Genomic DNA, 22,818 nt, shown 5'->3' on the forward strand with positions numbered 1-22,818 from the left:
AAAGGTGTGTATCTTAAGTGGCTCACTAGCGCCCCCGTTTGTCTAAAATGTGGGGTTTCATTTACCTACAGTCCCCAAATGGGTCAGTAACAACATAAAATAGTCCACTGATATTTAACCACCTGATGCACTTGCCCACCATGCATTGTTTTCTGGGAGGCACCGTATGGCGATAAAAAACGTGCGAGGGCCCGCCATCGATGCTTGCAGCTATGTTTTACTTTATTCTTACATTTGTTACATTTTATAAGTAAGTACATTTATTCTTTAGGTAGGGATAAAACAAAATATAATCCCGTTTTTATTTTGTATATGTTCTACACTTTAGTGAAAAAAAACTTAGTCAAAAAAACTTAAGTGAGATGTCAGGATTTGCGTGTGTATATATACACACACATATATATATGTGTGTATATATATATATACATATACACATATATACATATACACATATATACATATATATACACACATTGTGTGAAATGTAGTATTACATTAAGGTCAAAGTGCCCATACTTACCAACTTACCATCGAATAGGCATAATTTTGACACTTACCGCTACGTGTTTTTTTAGGTTGGAGCTGGAATTCTTGTAAGCTGCGATGTCTGTTTGTTTTGGTGCACACAGAATGCATCGCATTATAAAGCTATTATGTTTTACAACTTGGAGTGAAAATATACAGTAGAATTAATTTGAGGCCACGGGTGATCTGCCTTTGATAAAGCGCAAACGTCTTCCTCTGCTTCAGCCATCATCTTCCAACTAAAGGCGCGCTAAACTTCAGCGGGAGATGCGCAGCATACTCTCGCGAAGCAGCCTCTCCAATGTCTCGTGAGACTTGTCATGTAAACTAATTATTATTTATTAAATCTCATATTTATTACCATTTGAGTAACGGAGGAACGCCGCCGATTGTAGCGAAGAAAAAAAGTTTTTCCACTAAAAATCTACTTGAGTAAGAGTAAAAGTACGCATCTTTAATTATACTCAAAAAGTACAAGTTACCCAAAAAAATGTACTCAAGTAAATGTAATGAAGTAATTGTAATTCGTTACTACCCACCTCTGGGATAATGACACTGTCTTACCAGTTTCAGCCAGCATCTTCACAAGATCTTTTGCTGTTGTCCTGGGGTTGATTCGCACATTTCGCACCAAAATACGTTCCTCTCTGGGACTCAGAATCCGTCTCCTTCCTGAGCGGTATGATGGTTGTACATTCCCATGTTTTTTATACCTGCGTATTATTGTCTGAACGGATGAACGTGGGACCTTCAGGCATCTGGAAATTGCACCTAAGGATGAGCCACACTTGTGGAGGTCAACAATTCTTTTTCTGATGTCTTGGTGGATTTCTCTTGAATTTCCCATGATGTCAAAGAAAGTGGTGTGTTTGAGGTGTGCCTTTATATGCATCCACAGGTGTGCCACCAATTAACTCAAATTGAATCAATTAACCTATAAGAAGCTTCTAAAACTCTGAATGGAATCATCTGGAGTTTTTTTTTGTTTTGTTTAAAGGCATGAAAAACTTAGTGTATGTATACTTCTGACTTTGATGAAAGTGATAATAAAAATACATAAAAATTCTCCCTCGCTCGATTCTGACATTTAACAAATGAAAAAAATATGTTAATATTTATTGATTTAAAACAGAAAAGGTTTACTCTGATTTAATGTATGACAGTAAAGAAATAAAAGTTTTTGTGTTTTATTTATTTATTTATTTATTTATTTATTTGAAAGGGACAATGCACATCAATCAACATTTTTTGTTTACACTCAAAATGTAAATGTGCCAGAATTAGCTGAAGAGCTATTTTTCATCTGCAGTCCCTTGGCAGGTCAACACAATATCATAGTACAAAAATTAAATACATGAAAAACACAAAACAGATTAAAACACTAAATAGATAATAATAAATACAATACAAAAATGGGCAGTACCAAAGATAAAATAAGTTAACTATTGATGATTGCAATTTTGAGTGTTTTTAATCCATTTCTTGAGTTTGAGTTTAAATGATGAATAGCTGGTGCTCTTTCTGAATTCAGTAGGGAGACAATTTCAATAATTTGAGGCCCGTACTGAAAAGACTGTTTGACCAAACTTACTTCGCCTATACTGTATAACACAGTCTCCCCTGGTAGCTGCCCTGTTTGCCCTATCACTGTTATTCCTCAGTTTTATAAATTCACGCAGTGGTGGGGGTGCAAGCCCATGTAAAATTTTAAAAATGAGACAGGCATCTTGATAATGTGAGAAATTGTTAAAATTGAATACGTTGTATTTAGTAATAATATTACAGTGGTGATGACTGATAGGTTTTTGATCTAATATTTTTAAGGTTTGCTTATAAAGGGTCTCAATTGGTTTTAGAGTTGTCATATTTGCTTGGGACCAGCCTGTGAAACAGTATGATATGTGAGAAAAAATCATGGCATGCATAAATAGTTTGACTGCCTCTATTGTTATATATGGCCTAATGTGTCTAAAGTTAGCCATATTATATCTGATGGTATTAGACACTTTTTTTTACATGCTTTTTAAAAGTTAAATTAGAGTCCAAAATAATACCAAGGTATTTAAAATTGGACACTTCCATGATTTTTTCTCCTTCTATAAAAACATCTGCCTGCTGTACATTTGTGGACCTCTTAGAAAAGAACATACAGACTGTTTTGTTAATGTTAAGATGCAGATCTGAGATTTTTAGCCAGGCAGAAACATGCACCAATGCTTTGGTTAATTCAGTTGCTGCCTGTTGTTTGGTCTTAGTATGCAAATAAATAACCATGACAAACTGAAGGCAAGTCATTAATATACAGGCTAAACAAAATAGGGCCCAATACTGACCCCTGGGGTACACCAATATTACAGTCAAGGTATGAAGAATAAGAATTACCAATATGTACGCACTGTTTCCTGTTAAATATGACTCCATCCATTTCATAGCCTCATCTGAGAAATTATAAGAAGATAATTTTGATAATAGTCTGGTGGTTCACAGTGTCGAAAGCCTTCTTAAGGTCCAAAAACACTGCACCAACTATACCACCCTATTTTTCTGAAGTGTATGTAAATATCTGGTTTCAACTGTAAATATGAAAAGATTTTATCTTTAAAAAAACAAAACCACATTCAGCAAAGAATAAGACTCTGAGACTTCAGTGGGCAGACAGGACAGGAACTGGACAGGTAGGAAAAATGCCTACTGTCTAATAAATACTGATTTCTGCAGATGGCAGGGGCAGAACCAGCAGCACCATGAATGCATGATCCTAACCTGCTTTGTGTCAACAGTGTCAACAGTGTCAACTCAAACTGCTGCTGCTGCTCATGGTGCAGGTCATAGAGAGCCTGATGTGAGACACATGATGTGCCTGGTTTAGGCTGTTGAGGGATTTATTGACCTCGCTAAGTGGTGAAAGTTCTGTTTGGTTCCTCCTCCCGGGTTTCAGCACCACTCTAAAATGTGTGTATGTGTGTGTGTGTGTGTGTGTGTGTAGCAAGGACATCTCTGGAGTCAAGTGATTACAAGGCTTTGTGCTTCTTTTATTGATTTTTTTTAGGAAGGTCAAACAGAGCATCACAGCTGCATAGCCACAGACCGGTCACTGTGCCCATGACGACCCATGTGATCTCTGTGTCTTGGGTTGGCATTTGAGCATTTCAGAGTCTGATGATCTCCTGGCATTTTCACCCACAGTTTGCTGTGAAATTTGTTTACTGTGAATGGCTGGTTTATTGTGTTTCCGTGAACTGACAGTATACTGTACTATAAATGACATGGAAACAGACTTTTGCCTCAGTATCTCAGCTTATATTCATCTTATGAATTCTAAAATAGATAACTGCTATTCATAATCTGTAACTGCTTTATTTCTGAGCATTTCTGACAATTTAGCTGTATTATTGCTATTACTAATTATGCCAGTATATATGGAGACTGCAGCAGAGAAACATTCTGTGCAAGACAAAAATAGCATTTGCAACTGAGCTCAGTCACAATTGCAACTGAGGTAATGCTCAGTCTAATGAGAAAAGTGGAGGAATTAAGGCCAATAATTATTCTGTCTTTACAAAACTTACAAAACGTAGCTCTGTAAAGCTGCTTTGAGACAATGTCCATTGTTAAAAGCACATTAAAAATTAAAAATTTAATTGAAATGAATGATTTAAAGCCTATATTTAACTTTGTTCTTGATGCCTTTATGAGGCAGAATTAGGAAATTACTTTTGTAGACTAAATTACAGTCCAGCAGTAGTACATATATATAATTGATATATGGCAAGATAAGCTGCAAATGGAAACACATGCTCCAGTAATTACTGAGAAAACCATGAAGGAATTGTTTATCGATGTATCTTTTGTACACATAACTGAATAAATGTGTACTATTGCCTCCTTTACTGTACATCTCTGCAGCTGAAGGAGTGATCACAAAGGTGAATTAACTTCCTTTTTGATTATTAAAATAATAACAATGCAGCTACAATCAATGACAGATGAACAGAATTTGAATTTGAGTGTTGTTTTTATTTACTGTTTACCATTATCATTCCAAAGCAATTAATTTCAAATGGGAAATACAGAGCATAATTACAGTCTCCAGACACGTGAGTGACTGTAGAAACACAATACAGATCTTTCCTCATCATTCTCAGGAAAATACAAATAAAGTATTTCAAATAAAAGCCGATTAACTCTTTTCTCACAGTTTAACTCTTTTCTCACAGATTATCTCTTTTCTCACAGATTATCTCTTTTCTCACAGATTAACTCTTTTCTCACAGATTATCTCTTTTCTCACAGATTATCTTTTCTCACACATTAACTCTTTTCTCACAGATTAACTCTTTTCTCACAGATTAACTCTTTTCTCACAGATTATCTCTTTTCTCACAGATTAACTCTTTTCTCACAGATTATCTCTTTTCTCACAGATTAACTCTTTTCTCACAGATTAACTCTTTTCTCACAGACAGGGGCGATTCTAGAATTTTCATTTTGGGGGGCTCAGCCCCCAGGGTAGGGTTGTATACTACTAACCTTATTGCAATCCACTATTCCATTGTATTCCCTGTATTTCACTGTAAAAAAAAATCACAAATCCCTTTACTCTTACTCTAATATATGTATCATGATACACTAATGATTCATATATATAAAATTATGTTTAATAATACAAAACAAAATAACTCCACATGATGTTTCTCTCTCTGTGCCATTTAGTGCTTTCAGACAATATAATGATGTGTGTCTTTAATCATTTCTGTGCATGGCTGCATATTTGTAATGCCGAAATACACAATAATATGTTTTACATTTTAAAAGGTCAATTAAAATAAATCATGGTCGTTTTCTAAAGTATGTTTTCATGGGTGTTAATCGCTTCATTTTTGTTGGAAGAAAAAACAACTATCACACTTGTGATAAGGGCTGAAGTTGAACGCAGCGAAGACGCATTGGATGAGAAACCGAACTGTGTATTGGTCCAGTAAACTGCAATTACAAGAACTGCACCGATGCAGATGTCATATCATAGCAATCCATCAATAAAAGCACACACACCTTGTACTCTCTGATGTTCGCTCTGCTCGGCGTCCATGAGGAAAAGTAAAATTCGATTCAACTATATTCCCTTTTTTCGTCTGCAACAATTTTAATAAAATGTCACTAATCTGGTGTTTACTATGTTGCTTTTTTGTTAAATATGAGGAATTTGATGCGATAACTGATTGGCATATGCTCTGTGAACAAAGTTGCCAGAAATGCTGGCACAAATGGAGAAGCAGCATTGTAGAATGTACAAGATCAAAAAGATCAAAATACAGTCTCAATTTCTGATATTCACACAACTGACCAGTGCTGACTGTCTAGTGTTTAGTAAATCAAACACAATATGTAATCAGCTGCACTTTCCATTTCTAAACCCTACAGTCTTCTGATGAGGGACAGAATCCCTGCATAAACTGTACATTTATGCTTAAACTTCAGTTTCGTACATTTAGCATAATTACAACTGAAACCTGGCACAAACAGTCAGAGACGATCCTCGGTCTTCTGTATTGCACATGATTAGGTATTCAGCGCTAGAAAGACCATGAGTTAAAGGAAAAATGCTAGGAAGAGGTCATGTGTGTACAGATTTGCAGAAAAAAAGTGCTTCCTGATACCAAAACACAAAACTTCAAAACACAAAGCATCACTGAATCTACAGGTAGAATCATGATTTCTGTTCAGATGATATAAAAAAGGTGTACAAAGAAAAGCCTGTCCTTATGAGCATTAATAAACATGAATGTCATGAATAATTAAACTGAGTATCATGCATTATAGCACTTGGGGATTTAGTGCAGGTCTGCTCTGGGACAAAGTGTTGGGGAGAAACTAAATGAGTAGTGACACACATGACAACCAGAGTTGTTCCCTATTGTCTGTGATTTTTCTTTCTATGGCTCTCCTTCTCTGAGCATATGTGTGGCCAAGCAGCAAGTATTATATTATATTACTGATTGATCTTGGATAACTCTAGACCTGACAACATAATAATTAAACAAACGAATGCAGATATACATATATACGTATATATAAATCTCAAAGAAACTTCACGCACTGAGGCACATGGAGCAGGATCAGAGTGTTAGAAATTTACATTTATAGCTGTGTTGCTGTAAATTACTGCCTTATGGAGGTTTAACATAAAAACACAGGATCAGAGACAACAGATTTGGGTGTCTCAGTGTCCTCACCCTGTGGAATAGTGCACACTTCCATCTCAGACTCAGAGATCACCGATTATCTGTAAGAGTGATGATGTACTGAATTCTAAAATATTACCTCAATGTGATGCTTTAGTACAGTGGATATCAAAAAGATTTTAATCTTATAAATAAATAAAATACATTTGATTTTTCAACATTATAGGAACTACTATCAGGTCCCTGGAGGTCCAGCAGCAGGATTCCACACTGTCACAGCCACAGCACAGGTTTGATTCCGAGGCAAGATAAAATGGGTGGGTTGTGTCACAAAGAGCATCCAGTGTAAAACCTATGCCAAAACCAAATATATGCAGATCGGACGATCCTCTGTGTTCCCAAACAGGGAACAGCCAACAACAGCAACAACAACATAGTAACAAACTACTATCAATTCAACACAATCTTCTAAATTTAACCTTCAATGTTAACAAACACAAACTGCACAACACAAATCACAATTTAGGAATCATCTGAAGAAAATACACAAATTATGACATTGAACAAGATCCAGTCTCTGGTGAATTTAAATAAAAATACTATTAATCCTATTTAATATGTATATAAATACCCATTCTATATGTCTTACATTTTACACGACTGGAATATGTAAGAACCAAAATAAAGATATAATATGCTATGTAGAGATATGACAAGGCCCAGAAAAGAACTCTGAAATTTACAGAGAAAATGAAGAATAAGTCATTGCTGTGAAAAGTGAAGCTTTTTAATGATACAGATTTGCTAATGGAATGTATTCAGATCAATGTTTGAAAGAGAGTACGAATCCCACATGGAGTGTGTCCATGTGAACTGTGTTTAAAAAGGGGAATTATGAAAGTATTTCATAGCAGCTTATGAACAATCTTCTCACTACACTTGCTCCTCGCTCTTGTTGGGGTTCGTATTAGTCACAGGAGCCACTTGTGTGGGTTTGCAGCAGCCAGCACAAACATACTTGAGAAAGCAGAGGTAGGCGCTTCCACTCACAATCACAGTGATGATTATTATGATGGTGGCCCCAAAGGCTGGTGAGACTGAATCCTGCAGTACAGAGTGAAGCCCACCACCATATGATGTTTCCTCGGTGGTCAGTGGCACATCCGGTCTGCCTGTGCTGTGACCTGAGGAGGAGAAGACGAAGTTGTTGGAGAAGGCAGAAGCAGAAGAAAAGGTTTATAGTCCATGAGAAGTGGTGACTGTCAGTATGACTGATGGTGATGATACTGTGATAGGAAATTAGACTATGTTGTGTGTTCTGTTCAAGTAAAAATAGTTGTAACATTATCACCATCATAAACCAGTACACATAATGTTGTTAAAAAAAAGCTTAAGGTGAGGTTTAAAATGATCAGATACTATGTAATGAAATAATATCTACAATGCAGGATTATGAATGATATAATTTTTATTTGACTTTAATGACAATTAAAGTTCAGATTTTTTTAGCTAATTTACCACACATTTTTAAATCAGCATTATTACAACTGTAATATAAAATCTGTACATTTCTACACTGCATAGAAACTACACTTCTACACTTACATCTACACTGTAAGACAACTGCTGTAGTTTATTCTTGGTGCTCTCTGTGATTTTCTGCTAATTGCACACTAGATTATAAAAGGCTGACTGAAGTCTGTAGCTAGAAGTACAGATTCTATCCAACCCTCTAATAGTCAAGGATGGATGTGCGTATTTTTTTTTTTTCATGAAATTGAGCAAGTTATTTGTGCAGTTTGTGTAAAATCTGTGTAATTAGTGTAAAACACTCAATCAATTTCATTGTATTTGTATAAAGAGAAAGCAGAAAGCAGCTTCAATTTGGGTGTAGATTTATATTCCTAATGATCGTGTGATGAGGAAAATCTCCCTGAAGCAACATGAGGAAGAAACCATGAGATGAACCTGACTTATTTCTTCTACATGTCTACAGCTATACACAAAATAATAAAACAGTAGTAAGAGTGTTAAAAGGATGTTCAGGACGATCATCACACATATCTATATATAGTGAATATAAAATGTCTACACACACCACTGTACACAAGGCCGGGGTTTTGTGAGTAAGATAAAACATATCAGAACTTTTTCTACCCTGAATGTGAAATTAAAGTATCAAAATTGTGAAAAAGAATCAGAAACATTTTTAGAAAAATAGGAAAAAATTTAAAATTAGTATTCAACAGTTACATAAGTATGCACACCCCTAAACTAATGCTTTTTTGAAGCACCTTCAGATTTTATTCTCCCACTCAGTCTTTTTAGCTATAAGAGTCTATCTTGACTTCTTGCAAAAACATTTAAGATCCATAATACATTTTTTAAATAATGATTTAATCAGTTCATTACATTATGTACAGGGCAGACCATACGAATCCTAGTGAATGAGCTGCTACTGTAGAAATGATATATGACAACATATGACAACAAACAATTTAATTTAATAAGTTATATATACCTGTAATTTCCCAGGATAAAAATGTCAAAAATAAAAAATAAAACTGTTCATTAAAATACACAGATTTTTTAATATGCAATAGTCTCAATGGCTTCTAGTTTTCTCAAGATGCCAAAGTGTTTGTAAAAGTGAAAATAGAATGGCTTATCAGCTGATGTCTAGGAGAGACAATGTGTGTGAGAAGGGGAAATGAAGGATCTAGCAGAAAAAAGCAGCAAGGTGATGAGAGAGAGGTGGGAGAGATGAAGAGCGGGGAGTAGAGGGAGAGCGAGATGAAGATGAATGTGTCTGGATCGATGATGAAATGGGTTGCGGAGTGTCACATGATTCCAACACAAAATGCTTTACGGCTGTCAATGCACATTACACAGCAGTCTGTTACATTTATATATTTGTCTAAAATCTGATGTTTCAGCAAGATTTTATTAAAAGGCCCCATTTCTGTTTAACAGTTTAAGTTTTAAGATGAAGCTTATTATACTTGTTTTACTTAGTGCCTTTTCACATTAGTCATCTAGTGTATGTCTTTTCCCCTATGGTTGAGTTGATAAGACTCAACAATCAATCTGTCAAGCTGCTTTTTCCCTTTCTGTTCCAATAAGTCAAGTCAAGTCAAGTCAAGAAGCTTTTATTGTCATTTCAACCATATATAGCTGAAGCAATAGATGAAATGAGGCAGCATTTCTCCAGGACCATGATGATACATAGAACAACACAGAGCTAAGGACTTTCAGTTAGTAAGTCCTAGCCACATAAAGTGCATCTGTGCAACCTTTTGCAAACAGTTGTGAGACAAAGGACAGTGCAAACAAACACTACAAGACAATACAAAAAAGCAGCGCCAACCAGTGTACATACTGTATATTCTACAGTACATGTGCAAAAACTATAATAGCAGCAGTTATATGAGGTATTGTAATGAGCAATTGACTGAAAGTGCAAGACAGCATGTGCAAGTGAGCAAAAACAGCATGTAAACAGTTTGATATGGTGGTGCTGCAGACATGGATGTACTGCATATTGGAAGAGTGTGTATTTGGTGTAGGTCAGTGCAGTCCACACAGTTGTGTGTGTGTTTGTGTGTGCGTGTATGTGTGTGTGTGTGTGTTTGTGTGTGTGTTGTGCTCGGTAAAGTTTAGTTGTTGAGGAGTCTGATGGCTTGTGGAAAGAAACTGTTGCACACACTGATTGTGAATGCTTCGGTACCTTTTTCCAGATGGCAGGAGGGTGATGAGTGTTTGAGGGGTGTGTGGGATCATCCACAATGCTGTTTTCTTTGCGGATGCAGCATGTGGTGTAAATATCTGTGATAGGGGGAAGAGAGACTCCAATGATCTTCTCAGCTGTCCTCACTATCTACTGCAGGGTCTTGCAATCCAAACCAGACAGTGATGCAGCTGCTCAGGAGGCTCTATTGGACCCTCTGTAGAACATAGTCAGGATGGGGGAGGGAGATGTGCTTTTCTCAGCCTTCAGAAGAAGAAGTTGCAGATGGGCTTTCTTGGTGATGGAGCTGGTGTTGAGTGACCAGATGAAGTTCTCCACCAGATGAACACCAACGAATATGGTGCTCTCGAGGATGATCACAGATCATCTACAGATGATCCATCGATGTTTAGTGGAGAGTGGTCGCTCTGTGCTCTCCTGAAGTCAAGAACCATCTATTTGGTTTTATCAACATTCAGAGACAAGTTGTTGGTTTTACACCAGGCAGTTAGCTGTTGCACCTTCTCTCTGTATGCTGACTCGTTGTTATGAAGAGCCGTGGCAATTGCATTGGTCATGGAGCGGTTCGGATGATACACAAACTGCAGGGGCTCCAGAGAGGGTGGCAACTGGGTCTTGCTGTGCCTAATGATGAGCCTTTCATTACTCTCGATGCATTCATTACAATGTGAGTCCATTAAAGATGGTATTTGAAGATATCCGCTAGCTGTTCTGCACATTCCATGAGCACCCTGTCATGAATGTTGTCTGGTCCAGCAGCCTTCCTTGGTTTAACTCTGCATAGAGTTCTCATCACCTCAGCCGTATTAAAGACAGAGTACCTGGTCATTGGGGGAGGGATGTTCTTCCTTGCCACTACCTGGTTCTGCACCTCAAACCGAGCAAATAATTCATTCAGCGCATCTGGGAGGGAGGCGTCACTGTCACAGGCAGATGAAGCTGTCTTGTAGTTCATGATTGCCTGTATGCCCTGCCACATGTGCCAGGTGTCTCCGCTGTCCTAAAAGTGGCTGTGGAATGTCTGGGCATCTGCGCGGATTGCTTTTCTGATGGCTTGGGACAGTTTGGGCCTTGCTGTTCTTAGGGCTGTCCTGTCCCCTGCTCTGAAGGCTGTCTCTAGACATCAGCAGCACACACACCTTAGCAGACATCCACAAATTCTAATTGGTGTGGTTATGGTCTTGGAGACGGTTACGTCATCAGTGCACTTGCCGAATAACAGCACACTCTTGCAGCTTAAACATTTAAAGAGCAATTTTTGCTTTAATTGCTTCTTTAATTCAGTTTATCAACTTTTGTTCTGCAACATAGTTTTATGCAACATAGTTTTAGACATAGAAATTCCATAGAATTTCATGGAAGGTATTAATCCTTTAAAAGATTATTATATGACCTCATTCACCATTGCCAAATTCAGACCTACTAGCCAGCTTTCCAATCCTCATCCCTTCAAGTCAAGTCAAGTCAAGTCAAGAAGCTTTTATTGTCATTTCAACCATATATAGCTGTTGCAGTACACAGTGAAATGAGACAACATTTCTCCAGGATTGTGGGGCTACATAAAACAAAGACAGGGCTAAGGACTTTTAGTAAGTAGTCCTAGCCACATAAAATGCAACTGTGCAACCTGGTGCAAACAGTGCAAGACAATGCACTTATCAATGCATAAGGTAAAGACTAATATGTGCTTTCTCTGTGTTATATGAAGCTGTATCTTTTCACTGTCATCCATTAGCTCCTGGTGAATTTTACAGGAAATTGCCTCTAGGGATGGTTGAATATTTGTTGTGTCTTGTAATTACAAGACAACTGGCATACTCCCATCTAGGATGTATTCCAACCTCACACACAGTGTTGATGCAGTAGACTCAGGATCCTGACCAGGATAAAGTGGATACTAAAGAACAATGAATGGATGAAGAAAATAAGTTTTAATTACTTATTTGATATTTCCAGAATTTTTTATAACCTTTTTCAAACCACTTTTATCTAGGCTGTCATACACAAGCAGAGAGAAAGGCTCCCAGTGTATTCTAGTGTTATGACACATTTTGTGCATTCCAATTTGTGCATCTCTCCCATTTTCAGCAGCTTTGTTCATCTATATATTGAGACAGTGATATGTCCTTAAAATTTTGTGTCCTATTTCCTAACCTTTGCACTTCTGTACGCATATCAAACCTGCAGTTTAAACTTGCTAGAAGACGCTTTAAAAGGTTAGATCTTTGGGAGCTGTTGTACTGTAGACACTGAGTGTAAAATATCACCACTACTAATAACAATATGCAAAGCTGTGTGGGCAATGATGATATTGATGTGCAGTGCCACAGTATTATAAAGTATTATAAGGGATGGGTGGTAATACCATAGTAAGTTGGAACTAATAAACAGTGCAATGCCAGTGAATAGTTGCTTCTTAATTGCATACAGACTTAAACTCAGTCTTTTAATAATTTCTATAATAAATATCCCCAAAGACACATCACTACTGGGTGTAAACGTATCATGGACGAGTCCTGTAGAGTCAATCTGATTCAATCCTATATATATATATATTCTTTGTATACTGTACCCAGTATACTGTATACGCCCTACATAAACCCCATCTTATGTCTGCTCTATGAACAGGACACATTGTGAGACGAACAGCTTTACCTTTAGTGATTCTCGCAGATAGAAGCGAAAAAACGAAGTGCTGTAGGAGAAAAAGAACTCGGACCTTGGACATTGTTGCTAAACAAACCTTCTGCTCGGGAGAAACAGAAGGGAAAAGTCAATGTAATCCAAATGAAACGCGATCCAGTGCTTTAAACGTCACGAAACGTCCGAAGGCTTTTCTGCATCACGATAATACTTTTTCCTTTTTGATATAAACACAGAAGATACCCAAGTCTCAGTAGTCTACAGGACGTTTTTCATTCAACGTGTCTCGTACTACACGTAGCACATACACATCTGTTTAATATTCCCGTTCAAAACAGCTGGATCTCACCGGGCGCGCGACGCTCCAGCTGTTCTTTCCATGTAGTGGAAGAATATCTTCATAGAGCTGTACAGTGGAGTAAAACACACACAGACTAACCTCCTGTTCTAGATGTGCTTTAGGGTGTCCCAGAGCTCGTTAAATCAGAGCCACTGTGATGCGAATACCACTTCACACACGTGACCCTGCACATGGATCAGTTCTCACGCGCTCTGTTTCCAGCATCCTCTCTCTCTCTCACACATTCTCTCCTACTCTCTCTCTCTCTCTCTCTCTCGCGCTCTCTCTCTCTTTCACCCCCCCCTCTAGTATGTCCACTGTAGCAGAAATCACCAATACAAAATATTTTAATATAATTAAATATTAATTTAATTAATTAAATATTCAATATTAAATTCAACAATCTATGTTTTACATTACAGTTTTTCTTGATTGCTAAGACATTTCTTGAAAGCTGCTCTCCTTTTCTCTAAACTGTGAACACAAAACAAAATTCTCAAGCTACATTCACAAAACCTCAGACTCTCCTTGCAAAACCAAACTTTCACCTCAAAACAGTTCAATCTGTGCTCAAAACTGAACTATGTTGTCAAATTGTGCCCCGAGTCAATCAAAATTAAAATCACTACGGAACAGTCACTAAACACTACGTAGAAAAATAGAAAACACAATGCTCAGGACATGAAGCTGGAGAAATAAACGTTTATTGTTCACTGTAGGCTAAATGCATGTTGCAAAACAAAAAAAACCTGTGCATTTAGCACTTGTACAAAAAGACAACACAAATCTTGTGCATTTACACGTAGCATTTGTAAAAACAAACAGAAATCTTATGCGTTTGCCACTTGTGTACAGTAAACCCATGTAAAAATAAAGTACAAAAATACACAAATAAGTGCATTACTCAGCCACAGCATCATGTCTCCGTACTGGGTCAGGCCACAGGACTTCATCCACATCACAGGCCACATTTTGTCTGGCCAGGCAACGGGGGGAAAAAACCCCTGGCATGCCGTATCCAGGCTTGGCATGCCTCCACACCTATGTCACCACAGGCAAGTCCCATGGCTTGCAGGAGATGTACCCTGGTAAGGTTGGCGTTCATATACCTTCCACCGCCATGAGGAGAAGAATTTTGGGGTTTAGGAAAGGGGAGTACGGTGGAAGGCAAAGATTGATAAAACCTTGGTTCATATTGAACCACTCTCTAACCTGGAGGGCTCTGTGAAAACTCACATTGTCCCAAACAACAACATAGATGGGATGCTCATCCTGCTGCCCTAACAGAGCATCTCGCATGCGATTGAGGAAAATGAGGAGCTGGTGAGTGTTGTAGGGCCCCAGGTTGGCATGATGGTAGACAACCCCATGATTGCAGCACATAATGTGACATTGCCACCACGCTGCCCAGGAACACCAACAATGGCCCGATGGCCAATCACATTACGGCCTCTCCTTCTACTTTAGGTGAGATTAAACCCAGCTTCCTTCATGTACACGTATTCATGGGGTCTTTCCATTACCTCCAGTTGAAGAACCCTCTGTAGAAATAGATATAGTTTTGTGAGTGATAAGGAAAAAGTGATTTAGGCCACTACAGTAAATCACTACTTAGAGTAATCAACATTGAATGTGTCTGGATATATGCAAACCTGTACATACTGGAATCTTTGCTCTTTGACTCTGTCTGAGTTGTGATCAAAGGGCACTCTGTATAGCTGTTTCATGCGCAGTCTGTTGCGCTTAAGGACACGATCAACAGTAGAGAGGCTGACACTGTTGATACCCTCAAAATTTACATGGACCTCAATGATCTTCTGCTGAATTTCACTCAGTTTAATGGCCTTGTTCTCACAGACCATATCAACAATTAGGGTCTCTTGGTGTGGGGAGAACATACCCGTCCTCCCACCCCCATGTGGCAGTCTTTCAATCCTACAAAAATAGAACATGGAGTTACAAAAAATATACATGGAATACTAGGCCTACAAATAGTTAGACCAACCCTCCATTACAATACTACAGTACATTGGTACAGTGATGTACTGAAACATATTTACTTACAGTATACTGTGGTACAGTATATAGTACGTCATACAGTAATTGCTGTCAACATTTACATACTGTACTATAATGTCAAAAAAAGGTAATTACCTGTTCTCTTCTCTAAATCTTCGGATTATGGTGGACACGGTGAATCTACTGATGTTTGGTTGTACCCTTTGTCCAGCCTCCCTCATGCTCATACCATGGACAAGAACATGGTCAATCACAGTAGCTCTGATTTCATCAGATATTACTGTTCTTTGTCTTTGCTGACCACCTCGACCTCCTCTCACACGAACTCTTCCTCTCAGACTTCTATCCATTGTAGGGTCTCGCAAACCAGTGCTCTCTGAACTGGCTTGCTGTATATGTTCCCTCACATTATTAGCCACAGGTGTGATCAATTTTGAGTTGTTGTGTTCAAGTGGTGACACCTGTGCTTTAATTGTGTTTGACTTTTGTCACCTGTGCTCACCATTATGCAGCACGGGTGCATTGCAATGAAAATGTGTTGGTAAGTTGTGTCTAAACAGGTGAAAAGTGCTTATGGTTTTGCCAAAAGAGTGATTGATTCAATCAGAGGGTTCAGGCAACTGAGCATTTGGTTCAGACAATAGGGATTAGTGTTTTAGCAATTGAGAAAAACTGTAATGATATAATGAAACTCGTGCTCATCTGATAACGAATAAAAAACATGTGATCATCCTGTAACTAAGGAAAACCATGTTAGCTCTATTTTCTAATACTTCTTTGTGTTATTATCGGGAATTTCTGATTCTTTGGAGGTGCAATATATTTCTGTTTATTTTTTTGTTTTTTTGGTGGCATTGAAAGGTAAATTTGTGGCTCTTTATATGACATCTGTATCTATTGTCTGAGGCCTAATGGAAACTTCTGTTCAAATAATTGCACCAAAAGCTGTTGCCTGAGATCAGTGAGCATGTAAGAGAGACCTTAGGAGAGCATCTGAAAAATAGCTCTCACTGAGACTTAATTGCATGTGTCAAGATCACAGCAGCTCCTTGGCATTTCTTCTAAATCTGTAAGGTTGATAATGAATATTGATGTGATGACTCATTGTATCACACACAAATAAAAGGGACAGTAAGTACAAGCTGAGTTTTAAACAAAAGCTTTCATCAAGCATTTCAATGAGATTCTGTTATATCTGTTTATATCATATACTTTTATCTAAAACACAGCATAAAATGCAACAATGGACTTTTGTGTGTTGAATCTACTTAAGGCGATGTTGGCATGGGAATTGTAATATCTGTAGTTTAATTCTACTGAATTTCATTCAAAAGTGGATTTAAAAGCACATCTTCTGTTTGATGTTTTTTATTCCTTTCCTAGTGAGTCTATCTTAATGTAATTGTTCATGTGCACTGGTATGACAAACCTCCTGTATTTATTGGTTCCATACCAACAATGTATAAAAATCACACCAAAATTCAAACAGCTTTGGAAGTCATTACAGTTTTTCTCGATTGCTAAAACACATTTCTTGAAACAGTCAACCATTTTCTCAGAACTGTAAACACAAAACCAAATATTCAAACTAAATTTCCAAAACCTTTGACTCTTCTGGCAAAATCAAACACTCGCCCCTAAACTATTTAACCTGTCCTCAAAATCAAACTATGCTTTCAGATCATAAACACAACCCATCAATATATAAACACTATGGAGCAATCATTAGACACAACACAAAAAAATGGAGAACACAGCATCCAGGGCATGTTGTTAAAGAAAATGTTGTTTGTTACTGTATACACAGTACGTAAATTCCATTTGCAATAAAGAAAATATTACAGTAACCATCACTTAGTACTGTCAAAGAAAATTATAAATGAAAAGCATAATAAACTCAAATGTTGTGCAACTGAAAAGTCTGTTTTACACAATTCAGTCTGCCTCAGCGTCGCATCTTCGTGCTGGGTCTGGCCAGAGGACTTCATCCACCTCACAGGCAATGTTGTCCCTTGCCAGGCAACGGGGGAAAAACCCTCTGGTGTGTCGGATCCAGCCTTCACAACATTCCACACCTATGTCACCACAGGCCAATTCCATAGCCTCATAGAAGACTTACCCCATTATATGGGTTTTGGTCATAGACCTTCCACTGCCACGCAGAGAAAAATTCCTCGATTGGGTTTAGAAAAGGGCTGTATGGTGAAAGGAAAACATTTAAGAATTGTTGGTTGATATTGAACCATTCACGTACACGGACACTCCGGTGAAAGCTGACATTATCCCAAACCACCAGATACACAGCATGCACTGCCTGCTGATAATCCTGGTGCTCACGCTCAAGCAGAACATCCCGAAGACCACCCAGAAAGGTTAAAAGATGTTCAGTGTTGTATGGCCCCAGGGTTGCATGATGGTGGAGAATCCCACGGTTACTTATGGCTGCACAAAGGGTGACATTGCCACCACGCTGGCCAGGGACACCCACGATGGCACATTGGCCAATTATGTTCCTGCCTCTCCCTCTCCTCTTTGCCAGATTGAACCCTGCTTCATCAACGAAAATGCATTCATGGGGCCTTTCTACGGAAGCGTATTGCATTCTCTTGAGTAAAAAAAAATCTACTCTGTTTTTCTGAATTAACGACTTACTTATCTCAAAATTATGAGATAATTTTTCAGGAAAAAAATTTTTTTGCTCTGTTTTTCTGAATTAACGACTTAATTTTTCAGGAAAAAAATTTTTTTGCTCTGTTTTTCTGAATTAACGACTTAATTTTTCAGGAAAAAAAAATTTTTTTTGCTCTGTTTTTCTGAATTAACGAGATCCCTCAAAATCCTACGAGAAGCTCTCACCTGCACGAAGTAACGTCAGGCCACAGTTGCTGATGCTAATCAGCCTGACCCTCCAACAACAACAACAACAGTGCCAGGCCTACATGGGTTCAGTGCAGGTAAGATAGCGAAGTTATTATAGTTGGGCTACATGTTAATGCCAAATGATGTCTGCTAACTGTTCGCGTCACGACATGTAAAACGAGGTTAGAATAGCTGTTTATAAACGTATGTTAACTATAATGTTACGGGCATATTTTTACTAACTACGTTAACTTAAGTTACACCATCAACTGCAGTTGATAGGCTAACTTATGTAACGTTAAGCTAATATTTATCATTAGTCAGCAAAAGGAACCTTAACTTTTAAGGTCGAGGGGATAATAACGTGTTATTTTTAGGAGGAATATAACGTTAACCACCTTTCTTTCAGTTTGTTGGCTAAGATAAGTAAACCACGCTATTTGCTGTAACTTTAGTGCTTAATTTGTAAATCAAGAGGTCCTCGAACACAGCGAGGCTGCTGTCAGGGGGAGTGAAAAAGTCACGTCAGAAATCCACAGTGCATGCTGCATGTTGGACATCGCGACATTATATAACAGTAAACAAACATTCAGAACTTTGCCAGTTTCAAAGCCAGCAGGGATACTATTTCGATTAAGTTTTGCACGGACGTTTAGTATAGTGTTCAGCGTGCTACACCAATAATAATGTTGAATATATTCTGACATTGCTTCGGTTTCTTTAGTTGTGCCCTCTCTTTTGGTTTGTCACTATGCATATGTGTCCTGTAATTGTTTTATTTGTTGATATTTTTCTAAACTGTGTACTTGATGCATTTAATAATTTAGAAACAAAGCTAGCTTTTTGAAGCTTTCCAAAGCAAGTTATATATTTTTCAGAAACTAGATTCCAGTTGTGCAGTGAATCACAGATAAATGAGTACATACTGTATAGCCTGTGTCTATACACTATTGACCTTCTTGAGTCTAGCCATCTCTATGATTTGAGTAATGTTACTGTTAAAGGTGAGCACATTCAAATGCTTAAGACAGTTTGACTTCCAAGTGATAAGAAAGGCCTATAGTTGGCCTATACAGTTGATACATGAAACATCCATTTTTAGCAACGTTATCACACTCTTGGCCGAAATACATATTTGAGATATTTAAAGCAATTACACTTTTGAGGGTACAGTCCTAAATCTGTTTATATTTGTGGTGCAACGCATATTTACATAAATGCTGCCTTTTTCCGACATTTGTTCAGGGCCAGCTATGGCTACGTCTTCAAATACCCCCCTCCCACAAGATGATGGACTGTGGATGTTTCTTCAGAGCCGAGGGATTCCTGAGAAAAATATTCAGAAAATGCAGCAAGATCATGTAGGTGACAGCACATTCATTCCTGCAATATATTAATTTTAATTGTTTTACATTTTACTGAATCTCTGCAGATTATACAAGTAATCATAAATTGTAACCCTATCACATTTAGTGCCAGTGCTTCCGATTTCTTTTTTAAGCCAAGCACACCTGTCTCTCCCAACAATGCATTCATGTCTTCCCTATTCTAGCCCTGTAAAATAAGGTTTATAGGTATATTTAGGAGTCAATTCACACTATATTTTGGTCTCTACCCTACATAAACAAGTAACAGTAGTTGTGCAGTAGCATCACCATTATACATTCAGGCAAAGTGCTGACTTATATGTTTGAAATTATAAATAAATACACAAAATAAATATTGTGCCCTTACAATAACTGCTTTCCATTTTGTTGTGATTTGATATTGTTTTAAAAGGATGGAGTAATGTTTAGATGCCAGCACAGGCCTTGGTTGGGAGCTGAAGTATGGAATCAATATGGAATAGCAATATTATGGAGTACATAATAGCAGTAATATAAGGGAGAAGTGCTTTTCTTGTAATTGAGGTAAATAGTTATGTAATTAAAGAGGAATACATGAAAGTAATCAGTCCCCTGACTAACTTTGATGTCAAGGATTTTCACTGTTAATACACTTTATTTTCAGCATCATTATGTCACTCAAACTTCATTGTTATGGTTACAACCATTTTTTAGACAGCAGTTTTTGTGTTAAATTACTTAATATCTTAGCTCCTTTTTATTCCCATGTGAAAAGAGAAACAAGCAAGTGAAGAAAAATAGAAATAAATTGCTGATTTGTAGCTACTGCTAAGAAATTAATTTTCACTCATATGGAAATATAGCCATCTCTTAGATTTAAGATAACCAATATATCTTACTGTATTATTTTGTTTTTATTACAGATTGACAGCTCGGTAGTTGGAGAAATAGATGATGCCACTATGACTGCTTACATTCCAGCATATGGTGATAGGATTGCTACAAGGCGTTTCTGTATGGAAAAACAGAGAAAAGGTGGTGATGATCTAAAAAGACAGTCCTTATTTGAAAAACTTAGAAGAAAGTTGGGCACATTGACAAGCAATAAAGACACAGATCAAGATTTTGAGGAGGAGCATTCTATGCAGCCAACAAAGATACATCTGAGAAATAACAAAAGGGCCGTGAAGATGACAAGGAAAATAGAACTAGGATGGATACACGACAAGAAACAAGTGAGAAAACGCAATGGTGGAGGAACCAGAGTTCTTGATATTTCCAAGAAAGCCACAAAAACAGAGATTCTATCACAAGCTAAAAAGCTATTTTTCCCCAATGAGAAATCGAGAAAGGGAAAGTGGGAAGAGTTCAGTCACAACATTGTTGACTTTCAGGAAGCATACCTTGATGAGGGTGTTAGTGTGGGAGAGCTCTATGAGACACATAAATTGGGGATTTTAAGATTTTACTTGTTCACAGAGCACCTGACAAATGAAGATGAAGTGTTCACAGAGATGACAGAAGGAACTGATGAACAGACAGATGCAGCGAGGCTAAATGAGCAACAGAAAAACACAACAGAAGATAATGAGCAGCTGACACAAAAAACACATGACAGTGAACAGCAGACACATACTGTAGAAGATGTTGTCTCTACTGCTGTAGAGATTGTTGATCTTACATCTTTGTGTGATACATCGGAGGTCATTTTTGGCCCTTTGCAAGGTGGACCATTTTTAGAAGATCTTGATGACACAATCTTACATGAGCCTATAGAAGAGGCACAGATAAACATCAACGCCTACAGCTCAACTCCTGTCCATTCTGACACAGTGCCTGCTGGCCCATTAAGTCCTACTTATGAACCTTTGCATGTGACAGTGAAACTCCACAGAGTCAATCTCTTGGAGGAACTGATTACCCAATTCAAGGATGAAGTGATTATGTCCTACTCTGTGAAATACAGCTTCATTCATGAAATGGGGGCAGATGCTGATGGCGTGTCCAGGGATGTATATGCTGCCTTCTGGACAGAGTTTTTAGACTGTGCAGCAGAGGGTGCAGATGTGAGAGTGCCATCACTATCCCCAAAATGGCAAGAGGAAGAATGGAAATCCGTTGGTAGGATAATGGTCAAGGGATTAAAGGAACATGGATATTTTCCTTCTCGGCTGGCTCAAGCCTTTACAGCAGCAATCATATTTGGTGAACACACTGTCTCACCTGATTTATTGTTTGACTCACTAATGTTGTATCTTAGTCAGTCTGAGCGTGATCTCTTGTCCACTGCTTTGCAAGACGCCCTTGATGGTGATGATAAAGATGAGCTTCTTGATCTTATGGATCGCATGGGAGTAAGAACAGTACCAACACAAGAGAACTTGAAAGCTGTGCTTCTCCAAGTGGCCCACAAGCAAATAATCCAGCAACCAAAATATGCACTGGATAACATTGCAGCAGTCGCAGGACCAACTCTCAGGGAGTTCTTCCCCAGTGTGCTGGATATGCAGAAGATGTATGAGAATCTTAAACCATCAACCCGGAAGGTTTTAAAGTTGATCACGGCCTCTCCAGCTACTCCAGCAGAGAACCAAAGTTTGCAATTTTTACATCAGTACATCAGGGGATTGGATGAGATAGGCCTCCGGAAGATGTTGAGATTCATGACAGGGTCTGATGTCATCTACGTTAAAGACATTCAAGTCATATTCACCCCTTTGGAAGGGTTATCTAGGCGGCCTATTGCACATACTTGTGGCCCAACATTAGAGCTGCCATCAACTTACAACAGCTATCCTGACCTCCGAGCTGAAATGGAGGCTATACTGTCCAGCAACTTCTATGCAATGGACATTGCATAGAAGTGTCTCTCTCACTCACATGTACACACTCTTCCCTCTTGCCCAGTTATAGCCTTATCAGTGCCATCTGTTTACAGTACCTTTAGATAGTGTGTGAATGTAAGACAGAGCACATAGGGGAAGTAATTAACTCGGGTGGTGCATAATGAGCGCAGAGTAATTTATTTATTTTGTTTTTCAGTTTAAGTTTTATCCAAAATGTCATTACCAAACTTACTGTGGAAACATGTTTACTGGCTGATGAGCATTTTGTTGATGGACTCCGAATATATCCAGCCCATAGAAACATTTACAC

At 38.0% G+C, this 22,818-nt stretch overlaps 1 protein-coding gene across 1 annotated transcript; it reads left to right on the top strand.

The window, feature by feature from the left end:
• The first annotated feature begins 18,280 nt into the window (after positions 1-18,280).
• On the top strand, positions 18,281-22,523 carry LOC132850526 (uncharacterized). The gene is made up of 3 exons (XM_060877168.1): positions 18,281-18,411; positions 19,562-19,677; positions 20,586-22,523. Exons 2-3 carry the CDS (start codon positions 19,570-19,572, stop codon positions 22,521-22,523), a joined length of 2,046 nt encoding a protein of 681 aa, XP_060733151.1. The 5' UTR covers positions 18,281-18,411; positions 19,562-19,569.
• The last annotated feature ends 295 nt before the right edge of the window (positions 22,524-22,818 follow it).

The sequence above is a fragment of the Tachysurus vachellii genome, chromosome 8, assembly GCF_030014155.1.
Source record: "Tachysurus vachellii isolate PV-2020 chromosome 8, HZAU_Pvac_v1, whole genome shotgun sequence".
NCBI classification, from domain to species: Eukaryota; Metazoa; Chordata; class Actinopteri; order Siluriformes; family Bagridae; genus Tachysurus; species Tachysurus vachellii.